The following is a 26716-nucleotide window of genomic DNA, read 5'->3' as shown; positions in this document are numbered from 1 at the left end:
CCACAATTTGGAATGCTGCTAAAAGACAAGGATAGATTTTCAGAAGTTGCGGAGGTAAACGAGCTAGACAAAATGACACAGACAAATGACTGCAGGAAAAATTAGTTCAAAATGCAATCGGAGTTTAAGCCTACTAATAACTAAAAACAATCACCCACTCTTCAAACTGGCATTCTGCCTTAAAAAAATTCAATAAATGATTGATGAATAAGTCAAGCTACAGGCAAAACAACCTCCTGTATCTATCTACAGCCCCTAAACGAATACTAACAACAAAAAGAGTACACGCAGTTACAAGTTACATATTGATTTCTATACTATTTTAGAAAACAATTATGGTCAGACACATTGCTAGTTTAAACTTACTATTTTTTCATTTTCTAAAACAGACAAAGTATTCCGCTTGGACACAATCCTTTACCCCCAGTCACTCAATACTGCATGAAGCTTGTGCGAAAAGCTAGAGAGATGCAGGCCAGGCACACTAACTGCTAGGCCCATTTTATAATAATATAATCTGGCCAAGGGGCTGCTGCAAACCTATATAGTCACCTTCTTGTTAGGCAAATGCGAGTAATACCCTTTAGTGCAGGATAAACTACAAGGTAAAATGCAAAACAAAAAGGAAAATCCGAATCTAAAAGGTTCCACAGTGTAGTGTCAAATACTTAACGTCTATAACCTATAGAATGCATTTATAAAAAAGAAAATGCATAGTCATTCTACACATTTGCACTCAATACCTTCAGTATGGATAGGGGGATGGAAGCAGGCCCACAAGCACACACAGCCTTAACTGGCCACATAGCAGCTGTACGCAAATTAACATGGGACATTCTATTGTTTGTAACTTCCCACTTAAAAACTAGAGCAGTCATGCTCGCTTCTAGACCCACAGTATTCATATGTTTTGGAAACACAACCGAAGTCCCAGGGTAAAAAGGTTTTTATTAAACAAAAAAAATTAAATTAAAAAATGAATACGAAAATCAACTATGAGAAACAGGGGTTGTAGTAGAATCATCTGCAGAACGAGACAGTGAACATACAATGGTGATTATATAGTGGCTTAATTAGCTTAATTTCTTTGACAGAAGCGAATTGCTACACAGAAAATTCAGGAATGAGAAAAAATGATGATCATACTTTTACCATGCTAGTCAATAACTAGCATTATTAAAATAGCAATGCGTATGCAGACGCCCGTGTTTTCTGTATGATAAAAATGTTATTCAATAAAAAAAAAAAACATTTAAAAATGAAATCAAGAATCCAAATAACCGGTTATTTAAAAAAATAAATGCCACTAATCTGCCTATAAATGTACTGTTAATACATCACCATTTTATTATGATAGTAGTTCTTTCTTTCAGAGTTGTGTGTGTATGTGTGCAACACTTGTTGAATTAGTTTAGAAACTACTAACGCCAGACACGGAACTTTAAGGCACAGATTAGCACATTCATATTTCTATCAGCCAAAACTACAAAAAACAATGATTCCTTTAACAGAAGCGGCACTTCACAAAAATAAAGTTACATTTCGAAATGTAGCTTTGATGTGACAATATTGTACATGACGGAATTGTTCAGGACCCTCGTTGAAACACTGGACTAAAGTGCAGTATTTCTTCACGCACACAGGCACACGTTATGGTACTCAAGCACTTCTAAATGCACAACTACAAAAAAAAAATCTCCAGTCTTAGATTGTACTTTCTTGCTCTTTTAGTCCATCTTCTTCAGTCTTTTCAGGCACAACTGCTACATCATTTACTTTTTGTTTGTCATTGTCGATTGAATGAGTGTCGTCCTTGGTTTCATTTTTCCTTCTCTCCTCTTCCTTTTGTTCTTTGGCCACAAGCCTGTAGTTGATGCCCATGCCAATGAATAGATATATGCCGGCAATAACTAGGATGACTCCACAAGCATAGTACGTGTATTTGTAGTCTCCATACATGTCGTTGAGTTTGCCTAAGTAGATAAAAGAAACATTTCAGTCGCACAGGTAGCTGAGGGAATAACTTACTATAAAAGGCCAAAATATCAAGAGATGCCATTTAGTTAGCTCGTTATTGAACTTCAATTACTAGTGTGAAGAATTTAGGTTGCCACATTATGATAGAATACATGGGAGCATGTAAACTGATTGCCCAAAAATGCTTGTAAAAAAGGGGGTCTCTGTTCTCGTGAAACTGTCCCAAGAACTCGGAGTGAACTCTGAAAACAAACACTTACAACTGAGACCCTCAAGGCGCTGCACAAAGAGGCTTTTTGACATCTTGCGAGATCTATGTATCAGATAAAATCAGCTTAATGAAGCAGAACGTGCCTGGCTTCATAATGTACAAGTAGCCAAAAAGTAATCTTTTCCGTTAGGCAAAAACTTCAAGTTCTCATGATCGAGTCCGGACTAGTAATAACCATAAAGTTATGCTCCTTTAACATGATAAAGTAGTACAAGCAATCTTCACATCTGCAGCAGTGAAATGAAACCCTGAACCAACATGAGAGGTGGCAGAGGCCAAGGGCTTTGATTTTAGTACGGTGAGATGTTTGGTTTACTCTGAGGCAGGAGGTTTTGGGAGCAGGGAGGTGAAACCAAGTATGAACGGTTCAGCAGCATTCCAAAACACATCCAGCATCGGCCAAACCATCGGGCATCAGGTCTGGCTTTGTGCCTAAACACAAACCTATACATGCACACACACTGATGCCATGCCATCGTGTAACCTCCTGCATGGAACCACAAGCTAGGCTAAGGAGAAGAAAAAGAAAGAAAAAAAGGACAGAAAAGTGTTATTGGCATAGGGAGGCACAATCTGCGTATTTCTTCATGCCTCTGCATTTATTCTCAAAATAAACCCAGACTTACCAGCTTCGCTAACGATAGTTTATTTTTCTCGGGGCAATCTGTATACCTTGCCGTTGGCCCCATGCCTGCCTGCAGAACCACAAAAACAAAAACAAACAACAAAAAAAAAAAAAACCACAAGCTGCACCTCCATGAGGAGGCCCAAACTAGCCTATACCGTTAATGTTGCAAGTGCTCCGGGTCAGGTATATGTTTAGCAGTTTAGGTGGACTGGACCTGGCACGGAATACCCATAGAGGCATATTAAATAAAAAAAATAATAAAAAAAAATAAAAGAAGAAGGACTGGAATCGGGCCATATTCATTCACAGATCTGGGTTGAATCCATCATTGTTCTTTAGCTCACTTCGCCACCTCAGATCAGTCCCTTGCTCACTTTGCCACTGGATTCAAGCTAGCCTTGCTGATGATGGGTGTCAACCCGAAACCGGTCTCAAGATGCTTGTTTCTGGTTCAGGGAAGAACTGGCTTGGCAGTTCGGGCTGGACTGTTCCATGAGGCACAGGGTCAAGACAGATTTGCATATAGATGGGTCTGAACAAAGGTGGCGAAGTGAGCTAAAGAACAATGATGGATTCGACCCAGATCTGTGATGGAGGGCGAGCTTCTGAAAAGTTTCAGTGATCCGTCCATCATCTCCTTGTGTTTGCTCTGTTGAATACTACTCCATACTAGGCAATGGAATGTATGACGTGAAATGGCCGATGTGGTGTTTAAAATGCCTCCTGCAGCCTGTCTTTACCGTTTCGTAGTGCTATGCATAACAGGCAACATTACCAAGGAGAGTTAATCAATATCAGAAAGATGAAAGAAACCCAGAGTCAGCCATGTTGCAATCGAAACCATCATCCGCATTTCACACCCATAACTCACCAGTCATTCATTTTTCCAAACCTAAATACTTAGGCGGTAGGGGTCCTAAGACGGGATACTTTTTACATTTGGGACGAAGTAAAGCAGAGAAGGTAGAGCAGGAGACGGAAAAAAATAAAGTCATTCTGATTTTGCAAGGAAAGGAATAGCAATGGGAATTTACTCGAACTGGGACAGGAACGCAGAATCCCACTAAGACAACAGTGTAAAAAAAAAGAAAAAGTGTGACAAGGGACAACAAGCATTTGCAATGCAATAGGTCTCGCATTTACAAGAGTTTGACCTATTGGCAATGTAAGTGACAATGCTTTTATTTGTGCGTTTTTAAAACAGACAAGCAAAAGGCACTGCCATTTACAATGCTAATAGCTTAAACTCTTGCAAATGCGAGACCTATTGCCATTTGATAAAAATAGTGCTCGGAGGCTGTAATTAAAGCCTACCGAGTAACACTCGTAACAGGGGTTGTCGCCATGGGAGGTTACAAAATGAGACAAGGCGGGACTACTAAGCCTATTGACCAATGAAAAGCCACAGTTTCCAGTGAACCATGACACAAGCCAATAAAAAATATGGCCGGAGAGTGGGCAGAGCTTCAAGTCCCTACCTGAATACAGCCTGCCTCACAGAGCAGTGCATGCGCCACCCACACTCGACCTAAAAACAGGTGACGGTTCCATATAGCGAGTGTCCGTAAGAGACCGTGTACTGCCATAGTGTCACAAAGCGCTAACACTTTAGACCAGGATCTCCAACCTTTTGTGTAATAAGAGCTACTAATGCTAATTGAAAATCACAGCAAGCTGCCAATATTATTAGTGCTGTAATAGTGACCTTATCAGACAAGATTACATTTGTGACCACCGTACACAAGATTACCAGCAGTGTTCATCTCAGTTCATCAGGCATGGTTGCCAGCAGTAATGTAAAAAAGGCTTTGTCAATTTGAAATGCATATACTTCGGTAATATATGCCAGCTACAGATGCAGTGCCACTGGCATAAAAGTAATCATATTAGTAATAAGTATCTGCACATGATTTATCGCTCAAAAACCACCTAAAACGCATTCGGGAAATTCTGCCATTTTTCTCCAAACATCAGCTTATGAGTTCTGAGAATACACGCGTATTCGTCTTGGAATACACAATTTTATGGCAAGACCGGAGGCTCCTATTATGCTTTTCTTATCTTGCTTTATTTCCCACAGCAGCCAAGATAAGTAAAAAACTAGTTCCCAGGGGGCGCAGCAGAAACAACTGGCCAATGGGAACGCAAACAGAACAAACTTTGTACCCAATCATAGAATACCAGCATGGATAACGTCACCATCTGACTGCGAACATTACTCTTTTCTTGCTGCTCGCAGTCAGATAAGTGACTTATCTTTGTTGCTCTTCTTGTTATATGCTTTTCAGCTTATTGGTGTTGGCTTATGCTGTATATTGAGTATTTACTTAAATGTTATCATTTGCAGCTTATAGTTTCCTTTTCAGCATTTCTTGCTACTGCCGCTTTGTTACGCTCCGCGCCCCCCCCCGTGGGTGCAGAGTTCGGTTGGTTTCAACCGTTGCGCACTCTCTCTGGTCCCGTAGTTTCCCCTCACGGAGCGCACACGTCCCCTGCCTTCTTGCCCACTTACCGGAGCTTCTGTCAGCTTCAGGACCTCTTTGCTCGCCCTGAAGGGAGAGTTCGGTTTGTTTTTCTTCCCGTTTTCTCCTGTAGTGAGCACGGCCCCTTCTCTCACGGTTGCTTCCGGAGCTCCAGCGAGTTCGGTGGTCTGTTCCACGGCCCCAAAGGGAGTGTCCTCGCTGTGTTCCTCCCTCCTTCTTTCTAGTTAACCCCTTTCTGCCTCATTTTTTCCCCCGTTTCATACCAGGCAATGGAAATTGATAGCTCTCCCGGTTCAGACCAGCACCATGAGGAAGGCGAGGCCTTCAGATATGATTTTAACAAATTTATAAATAATTCTGTGACGAATGCAGTAGAGAGGTCCATGAAGCGCTTGTCCAAAGGCATGGAAAACTAGGAGTCTGTTGTCCAAAGCACTGGCCCAGTCTGCGGGGGATAGCAGAAAAAGAAAGGTTGTTTCCTCTGCTTCTTTACATGCTTCCAAAACAGCATCACGTTTGAATAGCGAGGTTTCCTCGTGCTTGATTGAGGACAAAGCGCCTCCCAGGCCTCCTTCCAAGGAGGAGTTGACCGGTTCAGAGGGCAAACACAAAAATAAAACGAAGCATTCAGAGGTTCCCAAAAAGTTGTTTATTTCCACCATTATGGACACAGAGGATGACGCAGATGACTTAGATCTTTCTGATGTACCTGACCCCCCCCTCCTTCCAAAAAAATCCAAGTCGGATTCCTTTACTTTTGAGCCGGTCATGGACTCGGAAGGTGTGCCTATGTTTGACCCTTCCACCAGTCGCCATCCTAATTCCAACTAATGGTTTCCTGCCCCTCATGTTGGCGATTATATCTCAGCCAGACTTAGTCTTCCCTTGGATGCTTCTGTTAGGTCAAGTTTGAAGTCTGAGTGTCCTAAGCCCTCATTAGCTGAGAAGGTTACCTTTGTCCCTTCCATCGATCAGCCCTTACTCACTTTTTTCTCCAAGTTCGGCAAAGACCCACGTAAAGAAGTGGACAAGGCTTGGTCCAACTGTCAAGTTAAATTACTTGACGTTGTGGGTCCTATGGCACGTATTTTTGACTTTGCAGAATCTGGAGGGCACTGATTTGTCTGCGGAAGACATCTCTATGTGGGTCCAATGAGCCTTTTGTCTTCTAAGGAACGCCAATGCTATCACGCATGAACGCCGCAAAGGGCTTCTCATCAAACTCGATCCCAAGTTGGCTAATTTGGCCCCTCAGGAACCTGGTGTTAAAGCTAATAGACTCCTCTTTGGAGATTCTCTTGTTAAAGACCTCAGCAGGTTTGTGTCTACCTTCGCCTCCTTGGATAAGGCGCAACAGTCAATCAAAAAAGTGTTTTCCCCTCGGGTTTTTGGACGGGCCGGCAGAGGCAGGGGTCTCTCTTCCGGCCGTCCCCATCACAATCAAGGCTCCAGAGGATCCTTCAATTCCGGTTCCCAAGACTTCAAACCTCAATTCTACCCACAAAGAGGCCGTGGATTCAGAGGTCGGGGTCAAAAGAATTATCGCAACAACAACCAACAAGGTACGTCTTACACCTCCTCCCCCGGTAGGAAACTTTTTCTTCCAAAGTGGCGATCAGTGCAGATCCTTGGGTCCTAAATACAGTTCAAGGTTATCATAGAGCTTTATGTGCCGCCTTCCCAAACTGTGTTCCCTCCTCCTCTGGTTTTCTCAACCGAAATGTCTCAGCTAATCTCTCTGGAGGTTCAATGTCTTCTCCAAAAACAGGCCATCCAATCTGCTCCCTTCGACCCCTCAGGGTTTCTCGGTTCAATTTTCCTAGTTCAGAAAAACAACAAAAAGATGCGTCCTGTGATAAATCTCAAATAGGTCAACCAGTTTGTGGTGTATCGCCACTTCAAAATGGAGACTATCATTCATTTAAGAGATACCCTTCGTCCAAACGATCGGATGGTAAGATTGGACTTACAGGATGCACACCTCACCGTTCCAATTCATCCTTCTCATTCCAAGTTTCTTCAATTCCAGTGGTTGGGCGTAACTTATCGTTTCACCTCTTCCTTTCGGTATGTCTTCCGCACCGTGGTGCTTTACAAAAATCATGAAACCGGTGGTGGCTTTTCTGCGATCCCTCGGGATCAGACTTATCATATACTTAGACAATATTTTGATCATGAACACTGACAAACAGCTCCTTCTGTCCGATCTCAGCACCACTCAATCCCTGCTCCTGGATCTGGGTTTCCTTCTCAATCACGAAAAGTCAATGCTTCTTCCTTCCCAGAGCATCGAGTTTTTGGGCTTCCTTGTGGATTCCCCCATGGCTTCCCTCCTGCTCCCTCAATCAAAGCTCTCGACCATCAAGTCAGAGGTTTCTCACGTCCTTCGGACCTCCCTCAGATCCCTCGCAAGAATAGTCGGTCTTGTCTCCGCTTTCATTCAAGCCATCTTTCCAGGTCCCCACTACTATCGGGCTCTTCAGCGTCTCAAAATCAGACATTTACGTCAAGGGTTGGCCTACGGCGACCTTATCGCCTTGGATCAGGAGTCTCGCGACGAACTTCAATGGTGGATCGACCATTTAGATGCTTGGAACTGGTGAACTATCTTCGCTTCTGCCCCAGATCTTGTGTTAAAATCAGATGCAAGCCTGTCGGGTTGGGGCGCCAGTTGTGGACCAATATCGACTGGTGGTACATGGTCTCGCAAGGAGTCGAAATTGCACATCAATTGTTTAGAGATGCTTGCCGGCTCCCTTGCGATCCAAAGCCTCTCAAAGAACAGAGTTTGATGTTCCATTCTTTTTCGTATGGACAATGTTTCTGCGGTTTGCTACATCAACCATCTCGGTGGCACCAAATCCAAGCCCCTTGCAGAGTTGGCAAAGAGCCTTTGGGAGTACTGTCAGTCAAACAAACTCCCTGACAGCGGAGTATCTTCCGGGAGATCTCAACTCTGTGGCAGATTGGCAAGCTCGCTTTCTTCGAGACTCCAGCGACTGGAAGATTCTTCCATCCGTCTTCCCATCTCAAAAATGGGGTCCCTTTTATATCGAGCTCTTTGCTTCCCGCCTCAACACTCAGTTGCCTTGTTTCTTCAGTTGGCGGCCGGATCCTTCAGCCCTTGCAACGGATGCTTTCCTTCAGGATTGGTCCCTTCACCTCAACTATGCATTCCTTCCTTTTCTCATGATCAGCAGGGTACTTTCCCAGGTACATCGTCAGTCGACATCCTTGGTCATAGTGGTTCCTTTTTGGCAATCTCAGATTTGGTTCCCGTCCCTTCTGGAGATGGTGGTGGATTTCCCGGTGCTTCTCCCGGCACGCAAGGACTTACTCCCGAATCCCTTAGGCCTTCCACACAATCTTATTCTGGACAATTCCCTGGTTCTGTCTGCTTGGAAAGTTTCCAGCCTGTCCCCCCTGACCTCCTCCTTTCACATGAGGCTTCTCTCTTTATCAGCAAAGCCTGGGCCCCTGGGACCTCAAAAGCTTACAAATCCGCTTGGTCTTTATGGGCAAGCTGGTGTATGGAAAGACGTATCGATCCCTTTTCAGCCCCTCTGAATTTTGTGGTCAATTTCTTGGCTTCTGAAGCCAGTGCAGGTAAGTCATACAGGACAGTCAACTTGTACAGATCTGCCATTTCTCTTAACCATTCCCCAATCGACGGCAAGCCGGTGGGCGTTAATCCATTGATCTGCCGTCTTCTAAGAGGAGTTCTGTTTTCCAAACCTCCGTTGGCGAAGTATTCAAATTTATGGGATGTTAATGTAGTTCTCAGGTTGTTGTCGGATTGGCCAGACAATTCTGCTCTCTTTCTCTAAAAATGTGGTCAGCTAAGCTTACCATGTTACTCTGCCTTGTCTCGATAAAACGTGTTTCCGATGTTAAGGCTTTGGATATTTCCTCCAGACAGTTCTCTCCTACAGGTGTTAAGTTCCACATTAATAGGAGGACAAAGACAAATTTAAATTCTGTTTTTTATCCTTACTTCCCTTCCCAGCCTAAATTATGTGTAGGTCAATGTCTCAAGGTGTATGAACAAAGAACTTCTGACCTCAGAACGCCCTCTCACTCCCAACTTCTCATTGCTTTCCGTAAACCCCATCGTTCCGTTTCCTCTGCTACTCTGGCCCGTTGGGTTCGCTGGGTCATGTCCCTTGCGGGAATTGACATCTCCGTTTTCGGAGCTCATTCCACCAAGGGAGCCATGGCATCCAAAGCTTTTTGGGCGGGCTCTCATCTGGAGGACATTCTTAGGTCAGCAGATTGGTCTAATGACAATGTTTTTCATATGTTCTACTGCAAACCTGTTACCGTTGCTGCTTTGGTGGTTGATATGCTTTAAACAAGCATAATAGGAGCCTCCGGTCTTGCCATAAAATGTAGATTTTCCTAATAGTTTATGACGTAAAGTCTTAATTTTATTAAAGACACGGAGGAGAGCATTATCCCACCGCAACACTTTTAACCTGTGTTTCTCCCTCCCTTTAGCGACTCCAGCGTTGCCTCCTGCATCTTCATGATGGTACGGATCCACTGCAAGAGCGACTTCGCTTCACCTGGACACCTCTCCTTCCCGTTTCAATTCTTCTACAGACATTCATGCAGTTAGTCGGTCCTGGTTGGATGTCGGTCAAGACTTTGGTTCCTGGATTTTAGACCTTTCTATTGTTTGCTCGATTGTTCCACTGTTTATTGACTATCTGAGCTTCTCGCCAGCGAAAGGAGGAATGTTCGCAGTCAGATGGTGACGTTATCCATGCTGGTGACGTTATCCATGCTGGTATTCTATGATTGGGTACAAAGTTTGTTCTGTTTGCGTTCCCATTGGCCAGTTGTTTCCGCTGGGCCCCCTGGGAACTGTAGTTTTTTTACTTATCTTGGCTGCTATGAGAAATAAAGCAAGATAAGAAAAGCATAATACTCTCCTCCGGGTCTTTAATAAAATTAAGACTTTCCGTCATAAACTATTAGGAAAATCTACATTATGTCACACATATGTTAATTTAACCAAGCAAAAAGTTCAAATTTAGAAAGCTGAGATGCACACAGGAGAGCTACTGGCCGGTAGCTGGAGAGCTACCAGTAGCTCACAAGCTACTCATTGGAGAAGCCTGCTTTGGACAGTGACTGGCAGAAAAAATGAAGAGAAGGGATAGATGTAAGACGCAGACAGCCAGCCTGGAAGAGAGATTCAGAGACCGTGAGGAAAAGGAGTGTTTGGGACAAAGACTGACTCCAGTTGAGTGTTGTGGGAAGAGAAGTAGGATACGACGAGAGGCATGGGAGCAGAGCTCCTTACTAAGACTCGGAGAAATTGTAGATATAAAAGAAACCTTGTTGTTGTAACAGAAACGTAGCACAGACAAAGGCGTGGAAAACAACCTAAGCAGAATAGAAAAGACACCCTAAGGCTTCAGAGTAAGCAAGGAGACGCAGTCATAGACTTGGTAGATTCAATGGGAAGGGTAAATGAGGAAGGGAAACCACAGACCGGGAAGAGACCTAGTTGTGTCTCGAAGAAAGCCTAGGCCTTCCAGAGACTTGATCAGCAGAGACAGACAAAAAGACCGAGGCTGCCCTCGGAGACAGCAGTGCTGCATTTCCTCAAAACAGACGAGGAAAAGTCAGCCAGTGAGCGGGGAGAACGCATACACTTGCTATTTGTAGTGCAGCGCTACAAAAGAACAAGGAAAGGGGACAATAATTCTATGGAGGGAGGAATTATTCCTGGACACAACACTTCTATTGGAAACTTAGAACTTGATGCGCCATCACTGTCAGTACCCCTTTCTCCCAAAATGTCCATATTCCTCAAGGTTCCTGGTCAAAATAAGTATGCATTTTTGAAGGAACCCAGCCCACGTCCCAATTAATCTTTGCAGGCGCTGAGCAGGTTGCCACTCGGCCCATCATGCAATCTACTGATAATAGTTTTATAATTTCTCCAGAGGTTGGTGGGTTAAGCTCCTTACACTGAATTAATTGCAAGACCTGAAATCTTTAGTTATGAAGCTGACTGCTAAAATTAATGATTTTGTGAAATACCAGCCGAAGGTTAACCCCAATTGTAGCTGTAGGGGTGGAAATGCTCCAAGTGGGAATCTTAGCCTAACTGTCAAACATTCATTCTTTAACGTCTGCCGCTCCTTTATTGCAGGAACATATATTGTGACCATAACTATCATTCCGCTTAGCTCAGATCCTGAGCCTATAGCTGGGGTAAACTCGGACCAGTTGTAACCAGAGAAGGTTTCACACACTTCGCACCATCATGAGAATAATAATTTAAACAGGATTAGAAATAGGCCTACAGTGTGTCCAGCTTGGACGAGACGGCCTGCTAAATGTCCAAATACCCAACCACTCGATTGAGGAGGATTGGTCCAACATAGAAAGTCGTTAAATATATAATCCACTACCCCTAGAGGCATATCTCTCTCTGTACAGAGGTACCTAGCAGAAGCAATAAGGTAGTCTACATGAATCCGGTCCATAAACTTGCTCCTAGTGCATATGAAGATAACGAATAAGGTCATACTGTGGGTTAGAACAAAACGTAAATGCCTATCAGTAATAAGGTCTGATATACACGTCAAATGCCGTTCACTGGGTTCTACACGGTTTCATTATATATCTGTGATGTTGAAGGATAAGGCATTGGTTGACGGGCTCAACAGCCCATTAGCCAAGCACTGGGCCCCTTCCTTCCACTATTAATCTTAGGCTACACCGAACTTCCAGCCCTGAAATATTCACCCACCCAGGGCCTCAATATAATGTCCAAGGCATTTTAAAGGACGCTGAAGCAGTGGGGCCAAGTGCTAATGCAAATGGCAGAGTTGCCAGACAGGTAGTTGGCCAACCAATAAAGAACCAGGTATAAATGGTAGAGTGGGCCTTCAGGTAACCCAACCAAGTGCTGCCCATACGCAGTTGTGGTTAGCACAAAGGGGTGAAGCAATGGGGGGGCGTGGGGTTAAGAATAATATTTTAAAAAAGGAACTTAACTGAATGTGCTGCCCGCCTCCTGTGTCACGCCTCTGTGTTCTTCCTGGTTCCAGCAGACACTGGGACTGTATTACCTACTCCGTGTGCAATCTCCACGCTGCTCTCATGCAGAGAGCAGCATGGGGATTGGCCAGAGCAGGCTGGTTTAACGCTCCAAACAGGACAGAGTCTGTGCCGTTTCTCCAACCCAGGGGTTCTATAGAGCTCAGTTGGAGAAACCTAAGTGCGCATGTGTGTTTAGCCGGCCTAGGAAGAATGGCCAAACACACATGCACACTTAGAAGGGCCCAAATCAGTCCTCATACCCTCTCCCATGGCCCTCACCACAACTCTCGCTACACATGCTGGCTCAACCAGCAGGTGAAAAATAAAACAATAGAATATGGTTTCATTTCTCACCTGCTGGCTCCGAGCTAATAGGGCGGTGCTCCTTCAACAATGCGGACGAGCCACCCCTGCCTCTAGAATAGTGGTAGGGGGTGTGGCTCCTGAGCTTCTCAGGGGAAACGAAGGGGTGAACAAACAAGAACTCACTCAGACAAAATGTAGGATTAGGGATGTATCGGACAGTAAGAGTGGTACCATAAAAACAGATTTCACTGTCATCTCATGGAATCTAGCTGGTATAAATTCTAACCTTTGTGATGCTGCATGGGGTTCTAATTGAGGGGAAGGAAGGATGCCTTGTAATGGTCAATGTGAAAAGGTATCTCCTCGCCTCAATCTGCCTCCGTGCTGCTCCGTGCGATCGCATCCTTCCTTCCGGTGCAAGCTCATGAAGCCGGATTATTTTTCCCAATAGTATACCGATTCAGTTATTGCAAACGATAAAGGTCATTGTACCCTTACAAACGTTCTCCAGACTTGCACATTTTTGCAGTTTGGTTTTTTGAGAAATAGGCATACAATCTATATAAACTAGTATTATATTTTGAGTGCAGTAGGGATCACACTAGGTCCTGATGAGTAAAGCAGTGGGGACTGCTTACGAAACATGTTGACCCAGTAGGGAGCATTGAATTATGATACATCCCCTACATATCCCCTTTTTAATGTTCTCAGCCAGGGAAGTGAATACATTTATTTTTTCCACTAGCCAGAGAAGTTTTAATTTTTTGTAACTATTCACTAACCCTCCCACTCTCACATTACACATAGCCTATTCGTTCACAAACAGTGCTCCCGCGCATTCGCTGGTCGTAGCACGCCCCGCCCCGTAGAGGGACGGGAAGACCCCTATGATGAAGCATGACGCCATGGGATTCATAGTGTGTGAGGGGTATTTTAAAAACACTTAGTGCCTTTACATGACAGCTCATGGAGCACTTTATTTAGTATCACTAAAAAACTAAAAAATAATAAATAAGTATCACCTTTACAGGGTAGAATCACATTGTTTATGAAAAGTAGAGTGAAAAAGAAAGAGCTGGGAGGGGGAGAAGCACACTGGCGAGACAGCAATGAGGTCAGGGAAGCACATGAGAGCGAGCAGATCAAAAATGGGGGTAAGGAAAGACCACATGGGTGAGAGCAGTATGGGGTAAGAGAAGCACACTAGGGAGGCAGCTGGACCACATATGCACTCTTCTGGATTGCTTAAACAACAATCATTGGCATAGCCAATAGGTCTCGCCTTTGGGACCTTAAGTGTTTAGCCATGCAACAGTTGATGTTGTTGCACCAAGGATATTGTGCTGGATAACTAAATACTTAGAAGGTCCCAAAAGCGAGACCTTTTGGCTATGCCAATGCTGGTCTCATTATCTTATTTCCCTGCCCTAGGAACCCACATTAGCAGCAGGGAGTCACCGTTTTTTAGGTCTCGCTAGCGTAAGGCTGCGCGCATGCGCAGTCTCGCTGGCGAGATTTAGTGTTGACAGGGTATTTTCAGTAAGGGGCATTAAGCCCCGCCCCTCTTTCCCATTGGCCGGCGTCACCGTTTATGGTAAACGGCGGCCAGCCATTGGAAAAGAGGTGCTGGTGACGTTTTCGCTTGGCTTTGAGCCGTCCCATTTGGACGGCCTCGCCTGCTTTGCGTTGGTCGCAAAAGGTTTCTTATCTTTATGGGGCCAAACACATGGCCCCATAAAGACAAGAAACCTTTTGGCAGGCGAGACCACGGCAGAAAAAAAACCCGAACGAAAACGTCATGGCGAGCGCTTGTGTTAATATGCACTCGAGCCATGCTGTGCATTCTACATTCCAGGTTGTGAATCGTAAAGTTTACCACACGTGCTGCTGCTACAGAGTGTGAGGTGAGGGGGGGGCAGAGAGCAGTGGGTCTTGGGAGAGATGAGGTGCCGTTGCCCAGGGGAGAGGGTGGGAGAGATTTGTGGGGCAGCTTAATTTGGTTAAATTGGTTAATATTACCAACTGAAATGGTAATAAACGGCAAGAACGTTATGGGGCATTAATAAAGTGCTAAGGGAAATAGTTGCAGGATATTTCTGAGTATTGGTGTATTCGCCTAGCTCACCTTTCACCGATTGTGGCTCGTCTGGCGAGGTCCCCGCCCGAGGGTGGATTTCCTCCTCAAGGCACATTTGTGGGGATGGGTGTGTTGGTGAGGGAGCCACCAGGTGGCTGGGGTCTGTGGAGGTCGGCGTGGGCTGCTTGGTTGCCGATCTAGGGCTGATGCGGTGTTGGAATGCCCGCGGTGACTGGCATTGTGGTCGCCTAGACTTTTGTGATGGGTGCAAGAAATTAAAGGACGGAGTAAAATTCAGGGGGGGGGCGGGGGGGGGATGGGCGGGGAACCGTGGGAGCAGGCGGAGTTTGAGGGGAAGGGAGGTCGACACGGGAGTTTATTTTATGCGTTTTTATATAACGCAGACTTTACCCGAAGGGGTCAGGGTGCCATTGGACGGAGTGGAAAAGGTGTTGTTCTGGGGTGTGGGCAGAGTGGGATGGTTGGGTGAAGGAAGCGGGGGCGATCGGCTGAGGGTAGGAGGGGGCGGTGTGGGTTTTGGGGGTCGGAGTGCTGCGTGGGAGGGTGCGGGATGGGGCGTGAAGGGGAGGTGGGCGTTCCTCGGCGGGTCGGATATGCGCAAAGGCTGGGAGGAGGCTTGACAGCGGTTTTGAGCACCATTCAGAGAGGATGGATGTTTTTGCCGGGCAGGGCTCGGCCTGCTGGCATGTGGCTAGCTGTGGAGGATAAGGGGCAGTACAGAGGATTTGATGTGGGACAGCCAGAGTGTCGGCGCTGGTTTGGATGGGTGGGTGATGTGTGAAAGTCGCATGGTGCCTGGGGGTGTTGGTTGCCGGAGTAGCGGTAGGGGGGGGGGGGGGGGGGGGAAACTGTTTCTCGGAGGGCTGCAGGCTCACTGTGGAGGTTGCGAAAGGAGGATCGGAATGTTATTAAGCAGGCAATAATAGGCGGGATCGGGACCCCGGGGGGGGGGGGGGGGGGGTCGACGGACCTTGTGGGCGGGACTGTCGACTTTGGGATGGGGTGCGATTTTCAGTGTGGAAGGGCAGCTAGTGGTCCTGGGCAGGTTGTTAGATGTCCGGGGAGGCGGACTTTGTCCGGGTGTGGCGCAGCAGGTGGTCCTGGGACAGACTGACGCACATTGATTGGGGTTGGAGGGGGACGAAGGCGCACTGGGGGAGGAGTGGGGGCAGGGGGCACTGGGGAGAGGCAGCGTTGGATCTCATTACATGTTGAAGGGAGGCGCTATACAGGGAGCAATGTCTTCGGGTTATGCAGAGGTCCCTCGGGGGCGGGTGATAGGAAAAGAACACACTGGGAGGTTGATGCAGTCCTGGGGTGGGGGAGAAGTCAAACCTTTCCTTCTTTAAGAAGCATATCTAGACATTGGGGGTTTGTGCCCCATCTCAGGGTGCGTTTTGTGCATTTATTCCTATTATCCCTGGTTCAGCAACATGCTCATGGATGCCATGTCTACTCTGTATCTATGTCAATATTCTTTATGACACAGACATGTCACGTGAAGTAGCCCGCTGAGTTGGGGAGCTGATGAAATGTATCTCTGGATGTTATAACTCCATAGGTATGCTCATGGCCTCACCTTCAAGGTGATGTTTGATTCTGACTTAAGTCCCGAGTGAGAGGGCAGTGGTTGGGGGCTTCCCGTGTTCCTGCTGGGGGGCATTGTACTGTGAAGTTATGGAGCACAATGTTGGGTGTGAATGGGCAGTCAATTATTCGAACTCTGCGTGATTTAAAACACATTCACACAGTCACGTGAACAAATATGCCTTGGTGACAGCACAATGTGCATGCAGCTATATCGTGACTTGTTGTCTAACATGGGGAGGTTCATAGAGTCACTAGAGGATTATGAGGAATCTGCTGTGAAAGTGATGGAAGAGTAATGATGTGGAATCCCACACTCCTGTCGTGTTTAGGCCCTATGATGAGTGCGCGCGGACCCAGATACAGCCAACATTTAAAAAGCTTCTGGCAGGCATCTGTGAAGGCCATAAACTCTCCCACCCCCCCCCACCCCTGGGGATTGTAAACATCAGGGGGCCTTCATGTCAAGCTCAAAGACCTCATAATAAATCAGGTCTTATCTCCAGGAAACTCATTCCTTAGCTGCCCTCTAGGCAGGGACAGGGAGGCAGGATTACGGTTCCAGCACGAGACAAGCATTTGCAATGCAATGGGCCTCGCATTTACGCGAGTTTAAACTATTGCCATTGTAAATAACAATGCCGTTTATTTATCTTTTAAAAACAAAAATAAAAGGCATTGCCATTTGCAATGTTAATAGCTGAAACTCTTGTAAATGCAAGACCTATTGAATTTTTAATGCTTGTTTACATTAGTGGTTGTTTCACCGCCAGGGTACCTTACCCTAGCAAAATTCCTTGTGTAAAGTTCTTCAATCAAAGACAGTAAGTCACACGAAACCCCAATTTTCCCAAGGACCTCCCACAGTTTGCTCCTGGGGACAAGGTCAAATGCATTCACTCACTCAATCGCTTGAACAGTTACACTCAAACACTTCCCAGTACACTCAGCAGCTCACTCACACAGTGATTCATTCACATGCTCACACTCACTCGGCCACTCACTGACTCCTACACAATTATTCAGCAAATCACTTGCACACGCTCACATGCTCACACATACAATCTATACAGGCGCACAGTCTCACTCATTCGAGGTCACTCACTCACACGAAGAAGCAGTCACTCATTGGCTGACTCAGTCAGTCACTTGTCCAGTCACTCATGTGAGGACTTACTCACTAATATGCACATTCACGTACAGTCATATGTGCAGTTAGTCAGTTACACTGTGCCATACACAGTACAGCACTGGATAGAGTCGAGCCCTTGACAACACCTTCGGTGTTTGATTCTGTTACATAACATCGCTCTCTGCGGCCTTTGCACTACACCGGGTGTTATACACCCTTTGCACTGCTCCCTGCTTCACATGCCTTTCCACCCCACCCTGGATCACTTTCCCTACGCATTCAGAAACGTCATGCGCTTCAGGGACAGAGCGCACTGGGTGATTTCTGGGCCGTGTTTGAATGTGTAAATGTATATGTCGGTACAATTATATAGCGCCGACCAAGTAATATGCATCGAAGCGCTGTACAGAGGTGCGGGTAGAGATAATCATGAGTCACCCGTGAGAGTAACACGATAAACCATTGTCCTCTTGTTATTCGACCTAATGAAAACATGTTCACTTTTATGCCAGAAGAACTTCCTGAATTACTACAACTCAAGCCGCTACATTGAACCTCTCAAAAGCTGCATCTAATGAGACTGAAAATTATAAACAAATACACCGTCTGTGTGGCGCAGTCCCTCCCCTGTGCCCAACAGAAGGGTGAAAGTACACACTGCCGAGGCAGGACGCACGGGAATATATGTACTAGGGATTAGAAGAATAGTTTTGTCCCGTTGGTGCTCGGTAATGAATATGCTACTTACCAGTATGCATCTGTTCTTGGCATGTAGGGCTGCTGACATTCATATCTGTGCATAGATCGCCGCCTAGTGTTGGGTCCGGATGTTTGCACGTTGTTGTCCTGGAAGAGTCTTCGAAGTATCCTTGGATAGGTGACTCCTCCCCTGGACTACAGTGCGCATGGGCATCCTCTCCATCCTCAGATTGTTTTTCGCCATTGTGGCAGTGATGGAGTAGATACAGAAAGTGATGACCATGCTTGCAGTAATTCTGAGAGCTGCAGCTGCGACAGGCGCCGGGGAGGAGGGAGGGCGATATGAATGTCAGCAGCCCTACATGCAAAGAACAGATGCATACTGGTAAGTAGCATATTCAGTTCGAGGCATGTGGGCTGCTGAATTCATATCTGTGCATAGAATACATAGCAGTGCCCTCTATTAGCGGCGGCTACCCGTGCCAGCTGCAGCGGTCTGAAAAAGTGTCTTGAGAACAGCCTGTCCTACAGCTGCCTGCTGTTTTGACTGCACATCTACACAATAGTGTTTTGTAAATGTGTGTGTAGTGGACCATGTGGCTGCTCTGCATATATCATGCAGGGGAATATTTCCTAGGAAGGCCATGGAAGCCCCCAACTTACGTGTTGAGTGGGCTCGTGGTGGAATAGTTAATGTGCGTTTTGCCTTTTGATAACAGATTTGAATACACTTAACTATCCATCTGGCTATCCCGGCTTTGGAGATGGCGTTACCTTTGTGGTGTGGGGCAAAGGCAACGAACAGTTGTTTTGTCTTCCTGAATGGTTTAGTCCTGTCGATGTAGTACATGAGGGCCCTCCGTACATCTAGTGTATGTAGTGCCCTTTCTGCAACAGTTTGTGGGTTTTGGAAGAAAACGGGCAGTTCAATAGTCTGATTCATGTGGAACTGCGATATTACCTTGGGCATGAATTTGGGGTTGGTACGTAGTACGACCCTGTTGGCGTGAACCTGAATAAATGGCTCTTGAACGGTTAGTGCCTGGAGTTCACTAACTCGTCTTAGGGAAGTGATCGCTACTAGGAAGGCCACTTTCCAGGTAAGGAATTGAATCTCGCATGAGTGTAGAGGTTCAAAGGGTGGACCCATCAGGCGTGTGAGGACCAAGTTGAGGTTCCACATTGGAGCCGGTGGGTGACTAGGTGGAATTACTCGTTTGAGCCCTTCCAAGAAAGCTTTGATGGCAGGCACTCTGAATAGAGAGAGGTGCTGCCTGGTTTGCAGGTAGGCTGATATTGCGGTCAAATGGACACGTATAGAGGTGTACGCCAGATTGCATCGGTATAGGTGTAAGAGGTAACAGATGATGTTGTGGATGGATGCGTCCAGCGGGTTGATGTCATTATTACCGCAATAAATGACGAACCTTTTCCATTTGGCTGCATAGCAAGCCCTGGTAGTGGGTCTCCTGGCCTCCTTGATGATGTCCATACAGTCAGGTGGCAGGTTGAGATAGCCAAACTCTAGGACTTCAGGAGCCAGATCGCCAGGTTCAGCTGTTGCGGATCTGGGTGCTGAACCTCTCCATGGTTCTGCGTCAAATGCGCGGGTTTGATCCGCAGCCTTTGATGCGGCACCACGGAAAGTTCGAGGAAGGTGGTGTACCACGGCTGGCGTGCCCACGTGGGAGCAACTAGGACGAGTGTCAGGGAGTGTTGTCGTAGTTTGCGAGCCACCAGCGGTATCAGCGGCGCTGGGGGAAAAGCGTACGCAAATCTGCCGGACCAGTTCATCCATATCGCATTGCCCTGTGACTGCGGATGTGGGAATCTGGCGGCGAAGCTTTGGCATTTTGCGTTTTCGCTTGTCGCGAATAGGTCTATCTCTGGATGACCCCACTGCTGGAAGTACGGTTGGAGTACTGATGGGTGTAACTCCCACTCGTGCATCTGGTGGCTGTGTCTGCTGAGCAGATCCGCCATCTGGTTGTCCTTGCCGGGGAGGTGTTCCGCCATGAGGAACATGTTCCTCTGAATGGCCCACTTCCACATGCTCTGAGCCAGATGAGACAACTGTGGAGAGTGTGTTCCTCCCTGCTTCTGTATGTAGTACATGGCAGTCATGTTGTCCGTCCGGATCAACACGACTTTGTTGCACAGATGTACTTTGAATGCCTTCATGGCCAGGAAGATTGCCATCAGTTCCAGAAGGTTGACGTGCATCTTCTTCTGTTGTGTCGTCCATAGTCCCTGCACTGTGTAGTGGAGTACATGAGCTCCCCATCCCTGGAGAGACGCGTCCGCTGTCAGTACTATTTGCGGAACAGGCTCTTGGAACGGTCGGCCCTTGCAAAGGTTTTGTGGATTCCACCAATGCAGAGAGTTGTATGCCCGACCGCTCACCAACACTAGGTCTTTCAACTGTCCTTGAGCCTGATTCCACTGACGTGCTAGGCACTCCTGAAGTGGGCGCATATGTAACCTCGCGTGCGGGACTATGAAGATGCAGGAGGCCATCATGCCTATCAACTGCATAAACACTCGCGCTGGAAGCGAGTGATTGGGTTTGAACTTGGAGATCAGCAGTTGTATGCTGTTGATCCTCACTAAATTTGGCTGAGCTGTGGCCGCCAGAGTGTCTATAGTCGCACCTAGGTACTGTTGTACGTGTGCGGGCTGGAGATGGGACTTTGGGTAATTTAGTGAGAATCCCAGACTGTGAAGAAGGTGAATGGTGCGGGACATGTGGCTTGCACATTGCTGGGCTGACTTCGCTTGAACGAGCCAGTCGTCTAGGTAGGGGTAGACGTGTATATGCTGCCTCCGTAAATGTGCTGCCACCGTAGCTAGGCACTTCGTGAAAACCCTGGGCGCTGTTGTCACGCCGAAGGGAAGGACTTTGAACTGATAGTGCTGCCCCTGAACAGTGAACCTGAGGTATTTTTTGTGTGAGGGGTGGATGGGTATGTGAAAGTACGCATCCTTGAGGTCCAGTGAGGCTAGGAAGTCTCCCTGCTTGAGAAGCGGAAGGACTTGCTGTAGGGTGAGCATGTGAAAGTGCTCTGAAAGAATGTACTGGTTCAGGGGTCTCAGGTCTAATATAGGCCTGAGCGACCCGTCCTTCTTTGGAATTAAAAAGTAGAGGGAGTACACCCCTGTACCCTGCTCGTGGATGGGGACGACCTCTATAGCGCCTTTTAGAAGCATACTTTGCACCTCTTGCTGTAAGAGCGTTAAGTGCTCTGAGGACATAGGACGGTTTCTTGGTGGTATTGTGGGTGGAGTGGAGGTTAACTCCAGACAGTAACCGTATTTTACAATATCTTTGACCCACCTGTCCGTGGTGATGGAGTTCCACGTGGACAGGAACCTTTGTAGTCTTCCCCCGACAGGTGTTATGTGGTCGGGAGGAAGGGAGAGGGCGTCACTGCTTGTTCTTGGGGGAGGACCTGGTGTTGCCGTAGCCACGTCCTCTGCCCTTTGTACTGGAGCCACGATATCCACCTCGGGTGTTTTTATCGTAGGTGGTCTGTGTATTGCCTTTGTTATACGTTTGTTGTGACCCCTGTCCTCTACCTGCCCCCTTGTTTCCGGGGCGACGAAAGGAGCCGCTCCGAAAGGACTGAGTTTGGAGGGCGCCCATGGACTTTGCAGTGTCCGTGTCCTTTTTTATCTTTGAGGGTGGTGTCAACCTCTGGGCCGAATAAATAGTCGGGGTTGACGGGCTGGTTCAGTATGTTATTTTGTACCTCAGGCTTGAATCCTGAGATTCGTAGCCAGGCATGTCGTCGCAGCATGACGCTTGTGTTTATGGCCCTGGCAGCCGTGTCTGCAGCATCTAGCGCACATTTGATGGAAGCATTTGTGAGTAGCTGTCCCTCTCTGATAAGAATATCTGCACCTTCTTTGAACTGGTCAGGGAGATGTTGGAGTAGTTGCTCCAATGTGTCATAGTGCGCTCTATCGTAGCGAGCGAGGAGCGCTTGAGTGTTGGCTATGCGCCATATGTTGGCAGCCTGGGCGGCAACTCGCTTGCCGGAGGTCTCTAGCACCTTGGACTCTTTGTCCGGGGGAGGAGCGTCACCTGTCGTTTGCGAGTGTGCCCTCTTGCGAGCATTCGCTACGACGATGGAGTCGAGTGGTAATTGTCCTTTGATGTAAGTAGGATCCCCAGGTGCTGATCTGTATTTTTTATCAATCCTGGGGTTTATCACTCGTGCCCTGGTGGGTTCCTTGAAAATGTCCTTAGCTGGTTTGAGGACCCCCTTCAGCATTGGCAGAGTTTTTACATGTCTTTCTGAGGATGCAAAAGTGTCCATTAGAAAGTCATCCTCGATGGTATCTGAGTGAAGCTGTACCCCATGGTTATTTGCAGCACGTTCAATAAGAGCGTTGAACGCCGCAGTATCCTCCGTGGGAGATGTGTTTGCCCCATAGAGTTGTGGGTCCTGTGTATCGAGAGGTGCACTGGGGTCTGCAGGGTCGCCCCAAGTTTGATCAGGGTCCTGCTGGTCATCAGGGTCTGTGTCTACATGGTAGGGTGCTTGGTCATCCATGTAGTCCTCCAATGCATCCGTGTCGGAGCGCGTGGGGGAGAACCGGTGTGGATCCTGGTAGGAGGAATGGAACGGTTCATAAAGGAGAGGTTCTGATTCCACCGGCAGCTTCCTTTTTAGTGGGATCCTGAAAGGGTCCAATGGCGGTTCCGAAGTTATTCTTCGGTCGTGGAGAATCATCCTGCCAGTGTCGGCGTCGATGACCCGTGACGGAGACGTCTCGTCCGGTGGAACCGGAGTCTGGGTAACCCGTGTCCTGAGTTGGAACATCTTCGGGATTGTTGACGGAGGCAAGCCGAAGGTAATGTTGGCTGGCCCCGTAGAGGTTGCTGGAGCTCCGATCGGGCCGGAACCCGACGGGTCTTTGAGGGCCGCCGTGGTTTTGTTGCTTTGCGTCGCAGCAGGCCGCACTTGGGGCGTCTTTGAGGCTTTGGAACCGGGCAGGTTCGTAGAGCCGGGCGTGGATTTTTTCGGTGCCGGCGGGTCCTCGAGTCGAGGTGTGGAGATCACCGTCGACGTCCTCGATAGGTGAGGCATCGGCGTCGTCGAGGGAGCGACGCGAGGCGAAGCGGGCGGTATTGCCCTCGGTGTTGTTGGCGTCGGTAGCCGAGTAGGTTTCTCGGTGCCGATGGCCTTTTTCCGCTTGTCGACTCCGATGTCGCCCGATTCCAGTTCGGCACCGAAGTCCCTCTTGGTGCGGTCGGTGCCGACGCGTTGCGCTGGCGTCGAAGGCGTGGAAGGCCTCGATCCGACCAGCGCCACTTTCAGTTTCGGTTTCGTATGAACCGGAGCAGCTTTCGGTTTCGGTTTTGTGGTAGGGAAACCAGCTGGCTTATGCAGCAATGGCTGCTGCTGAACGTCCGAGGCCGGGCCCGAGGGCGGGGCCGAAGAACTACGGGATGGGTCTCGGGTAAGGCCCGAAGGCGATCCCTCGACCGGAGCCAAAGGCTGTGGCGCTGGTGTTTCTTCGGTTTGAACAGGTAGGCCTTGTTCATCATTGGAGCTACTCTCATCGGCCCCTAAGGCCTCCTCGTCGTCGCCTACCTCGGTGTCGTCTTCACCTCTGTGGAAGAGTGACTCGTCGCCCTCGTCCGATCCGGGGTCGTGTTCGGAAACGGGACTGGAGGGTATGACTTCTAATTCTTCGACGTCGGCCTCGTCGAAGATGTCTGTTGGGGCCGGTGCCGCGCCTCGAGTCTCGCCGCTCTTCGGTTCCTTAGAGTCTTCTTGGAACGGAACCGGGCACAGGCCATGCATGTCGATTCGTCGTGGTCCGGCGAAAGGCATTTGTTGCACACCGGATGGACGTCGATGTGTGGGTACTTCGCATTGCATACCGGACACCTTTTGAATGGCGTCCTGGATTCCATCGTCGAAGTAGTCGATGGACAGGTAAATGCGAAAGAAGTCGGTGCTGAAAGTTAGTAAACTAACAAAATGCTATCGAAACCCGATCGATAAACAGTACCGACGCGAACTAAAGGCCTTTTGGCCTCGACCAAATATTTTCCTAACTTGAGCTAAGATAGCACATCCGAACCCAATGGCGGAAAAAAACAATCTGAGGATGGAGAGGATGCCCATGCGCACTGTAGTCCAGGGGAGGAGTCACCTATCCAAGGATACTTCGAAGACTCTTCCAGGACAACAACGTGCAAACATCCGGACCCAACACTAGGCGGCGATCTATGCACAGATATGAATTCAGCAGCCCACATGCCTCGAACATAAACAAACCCTTATTTTATCGGAATGGATGGACCGGGGAAGAGATTGCTTCCCTTGTAAGGTCCCTGAAATGTTTGCTGACCTCACAGTTCTGCATTTGTGGTGTTCTCGGTGAGGTGGGGAGCCCTGTGGAATTACACATTTCCTGTGAGGTCATATGACTGTCTGTGGGGCCCATGGTCAGTAATCCATGCGCATTAGCGTGACATGTCATGTGTGGGCCTGGGGTGGAAGTGAGCTTTCATCCTGTGACAGCTCCCAAAGGCCGGGATACATGCAAGTAGCTTGTGTCTGCGGCTCGAGAGCGCAGTGAGACAAGCAGCGGTGGACGCTGGTAAATGCACTAGAGCGCACAAGGGTCAGACACACACGGAAGCAGAGACACTGGCACAATTATGGGAAGCACGCACACCCACACACAGAGACACACACTGATGCAGAGAAGCATAAACACACAGAACAACACACTGGCAAACTGATAGAGACGAGTCCATATACACACACGGGTACAGGAAGCATAGATACACAGACACACAATGGTACATGGAAGCGCGCGCACACAGTGATACAGTTAAGCATACCCGTGCACAATTTACAGAGAAGGGAGCACACAAACAAATCACACTGATAAAAGGAAGGACAAAAACACACACCGGTACAGTTAGGCGCACACACACAGTTACAGGGAAGCACAATCAATAACACACAATTTCCACTTACGTATACAAAGAAGCACACAGACACATACAAACTCAGTCAAACTAGATTACGTTGAAGCACACATACAAATGCACGTGGCCAGTGCCAGAAGCAAACACTCATACACGAAAGCACATATGCATAAAACACGCACAAAACGAACGCACACAGTACACATACGGAACACACCCAGGGGAAGCACACATTAAAGTGATATAAAAAAACACGGACCAGTTCATTACAAATATGAAACGTACCCTGCGTTCACTAAGTATCAAAATTACATATCACCCTCAAAACTGCTGGGTTCTAACGGACTTTCTATTTCTAATTCACTTACAAGAAAACGTGTGTTTTCTTAATCCCTTAATTACACAATAATTGTTACTGAATGTTAAAAAAAAAAACGTTTCCGTTGCATTAGGAGAATATATTGTGAGTTTATAGGGAAGTTATGAGGTTGCAGGTAGTTAATGCATTCTAGTAATTTAAAACAGTTAACACAAAAAGTTTTAAATACGTTATGATAATAACATAATATGTCTATCTGTAAAGCGCACGTTTAGCCCTTGGGGCATCATCTAGGCGCTGATAGGAGGTGTTTATTGTATCTCAACTCAAGTGTACTTCTTTCATTTTATTGATCTCTTAATGATGAAAGGCAGAGTAAACCCGCCTCGATTTGAACCTATGGCCAAGAGGGCAAAAACACCATGGCGTGAAAGCAGTAGTCCACGGAGACATTACATGCGGCTGCAATAATTAAAAAAAACATTTTTTACAAATAAACATTATGTGGGGCGCTAGAAGTCACCCACCAATCCCACTCCTTCATCCCCTACAATCATCCATAATACAAACCCCATAATTGAAGACACAAGCAGTTTCTAAGCGCTACCTAATAACACATCGCATGTCTGTCAGAGGTTCAACTGTCCCAACATATCCACACCTGGGTCGTGTTTCAGATGCAACTTGTCCCCACAAAATAGACTTTTTTAAATTTTATTTATAACAGTTTGCACATTACATCTTCTACAGCACAGCATGAGTACAGCAAAAAAAACGAAGACATCAAGCAGATGGGCACTGATCACAATCCCAATTGGCCACAGCCTCCCACGGGGGACCCCCATTTCCGTCCAGTATTATAGGCTATACACAGCTTACCCCGACTCACAGGCTCCTTACTTAGCAATATCCTAACAGTGTTGTGCGGCATAGTTAAATCATACAACATGTGGACTATGCATTCTACCCTCGCGTCTCTGGGAGACAGCCCCAACACCCCCTCCCTGTACACTGGCACCAAAGAACGAGCACCAGGGGTGCCATGAACCCCAACCAACAGCATTCCGCGCCACGAGGGGACAGCCTTCCAGCCTCCTCCCCCCCGAGCAGTCTGCGTATCCGTGATAACCGAGATGAAGCAAGTCTCTCTCCTAGATTCCCGCATCTCACACTCCAAAGCTTGGGTGTCCGCCACCCCC

The 26716-nt window shown here is 47.4% G+C and overlaps 1 protein-coding gene across 2 annotated transcripts in view; it reads right to left on the bottom strand.

Annotated features, from left to right (window-relative positions):
- Positions 1-928: 928 nt before the first annotated feature.
- SLC16A1 (solute carrier family 16 member 1) overlaps positions 929-26716 on the bottom strand; it is a 156562-nt gene continuing 130774 nt past the window's right edge. For both annotated transcript variants that reach the window (XM_085640905.1, XM_085640906.1), the window contains exon 5: positions 929-1973. In XM_085640905.1, coding sequence (XP_085497031.1) covers positions 1705-1973 — 269 coding nt within the window. In that variant the 3' untranslated portion in view covers positions 929-1704. The remainder of the gene's footprint in view (positions 1974-26716) is intronic.

This window comes from Triturus cristatus, chromosome 1_1, assembly GCF_964204655.1.
Source record: "Triturus cristatus chromosome 1_1, aTriCri1.1, whole genome shotgun sequence".
In the NCBI taxonomy this organism is placed as follows: domain Eukaryota; kingdom Metazoa; phylum Chordata; class Amphibia; order Caudata; family Salamandridae; genus Triturus; species Triturus cristatus.
This window is presented reverse-complemented; position numbering and strand designations above follow the sequence as displayed.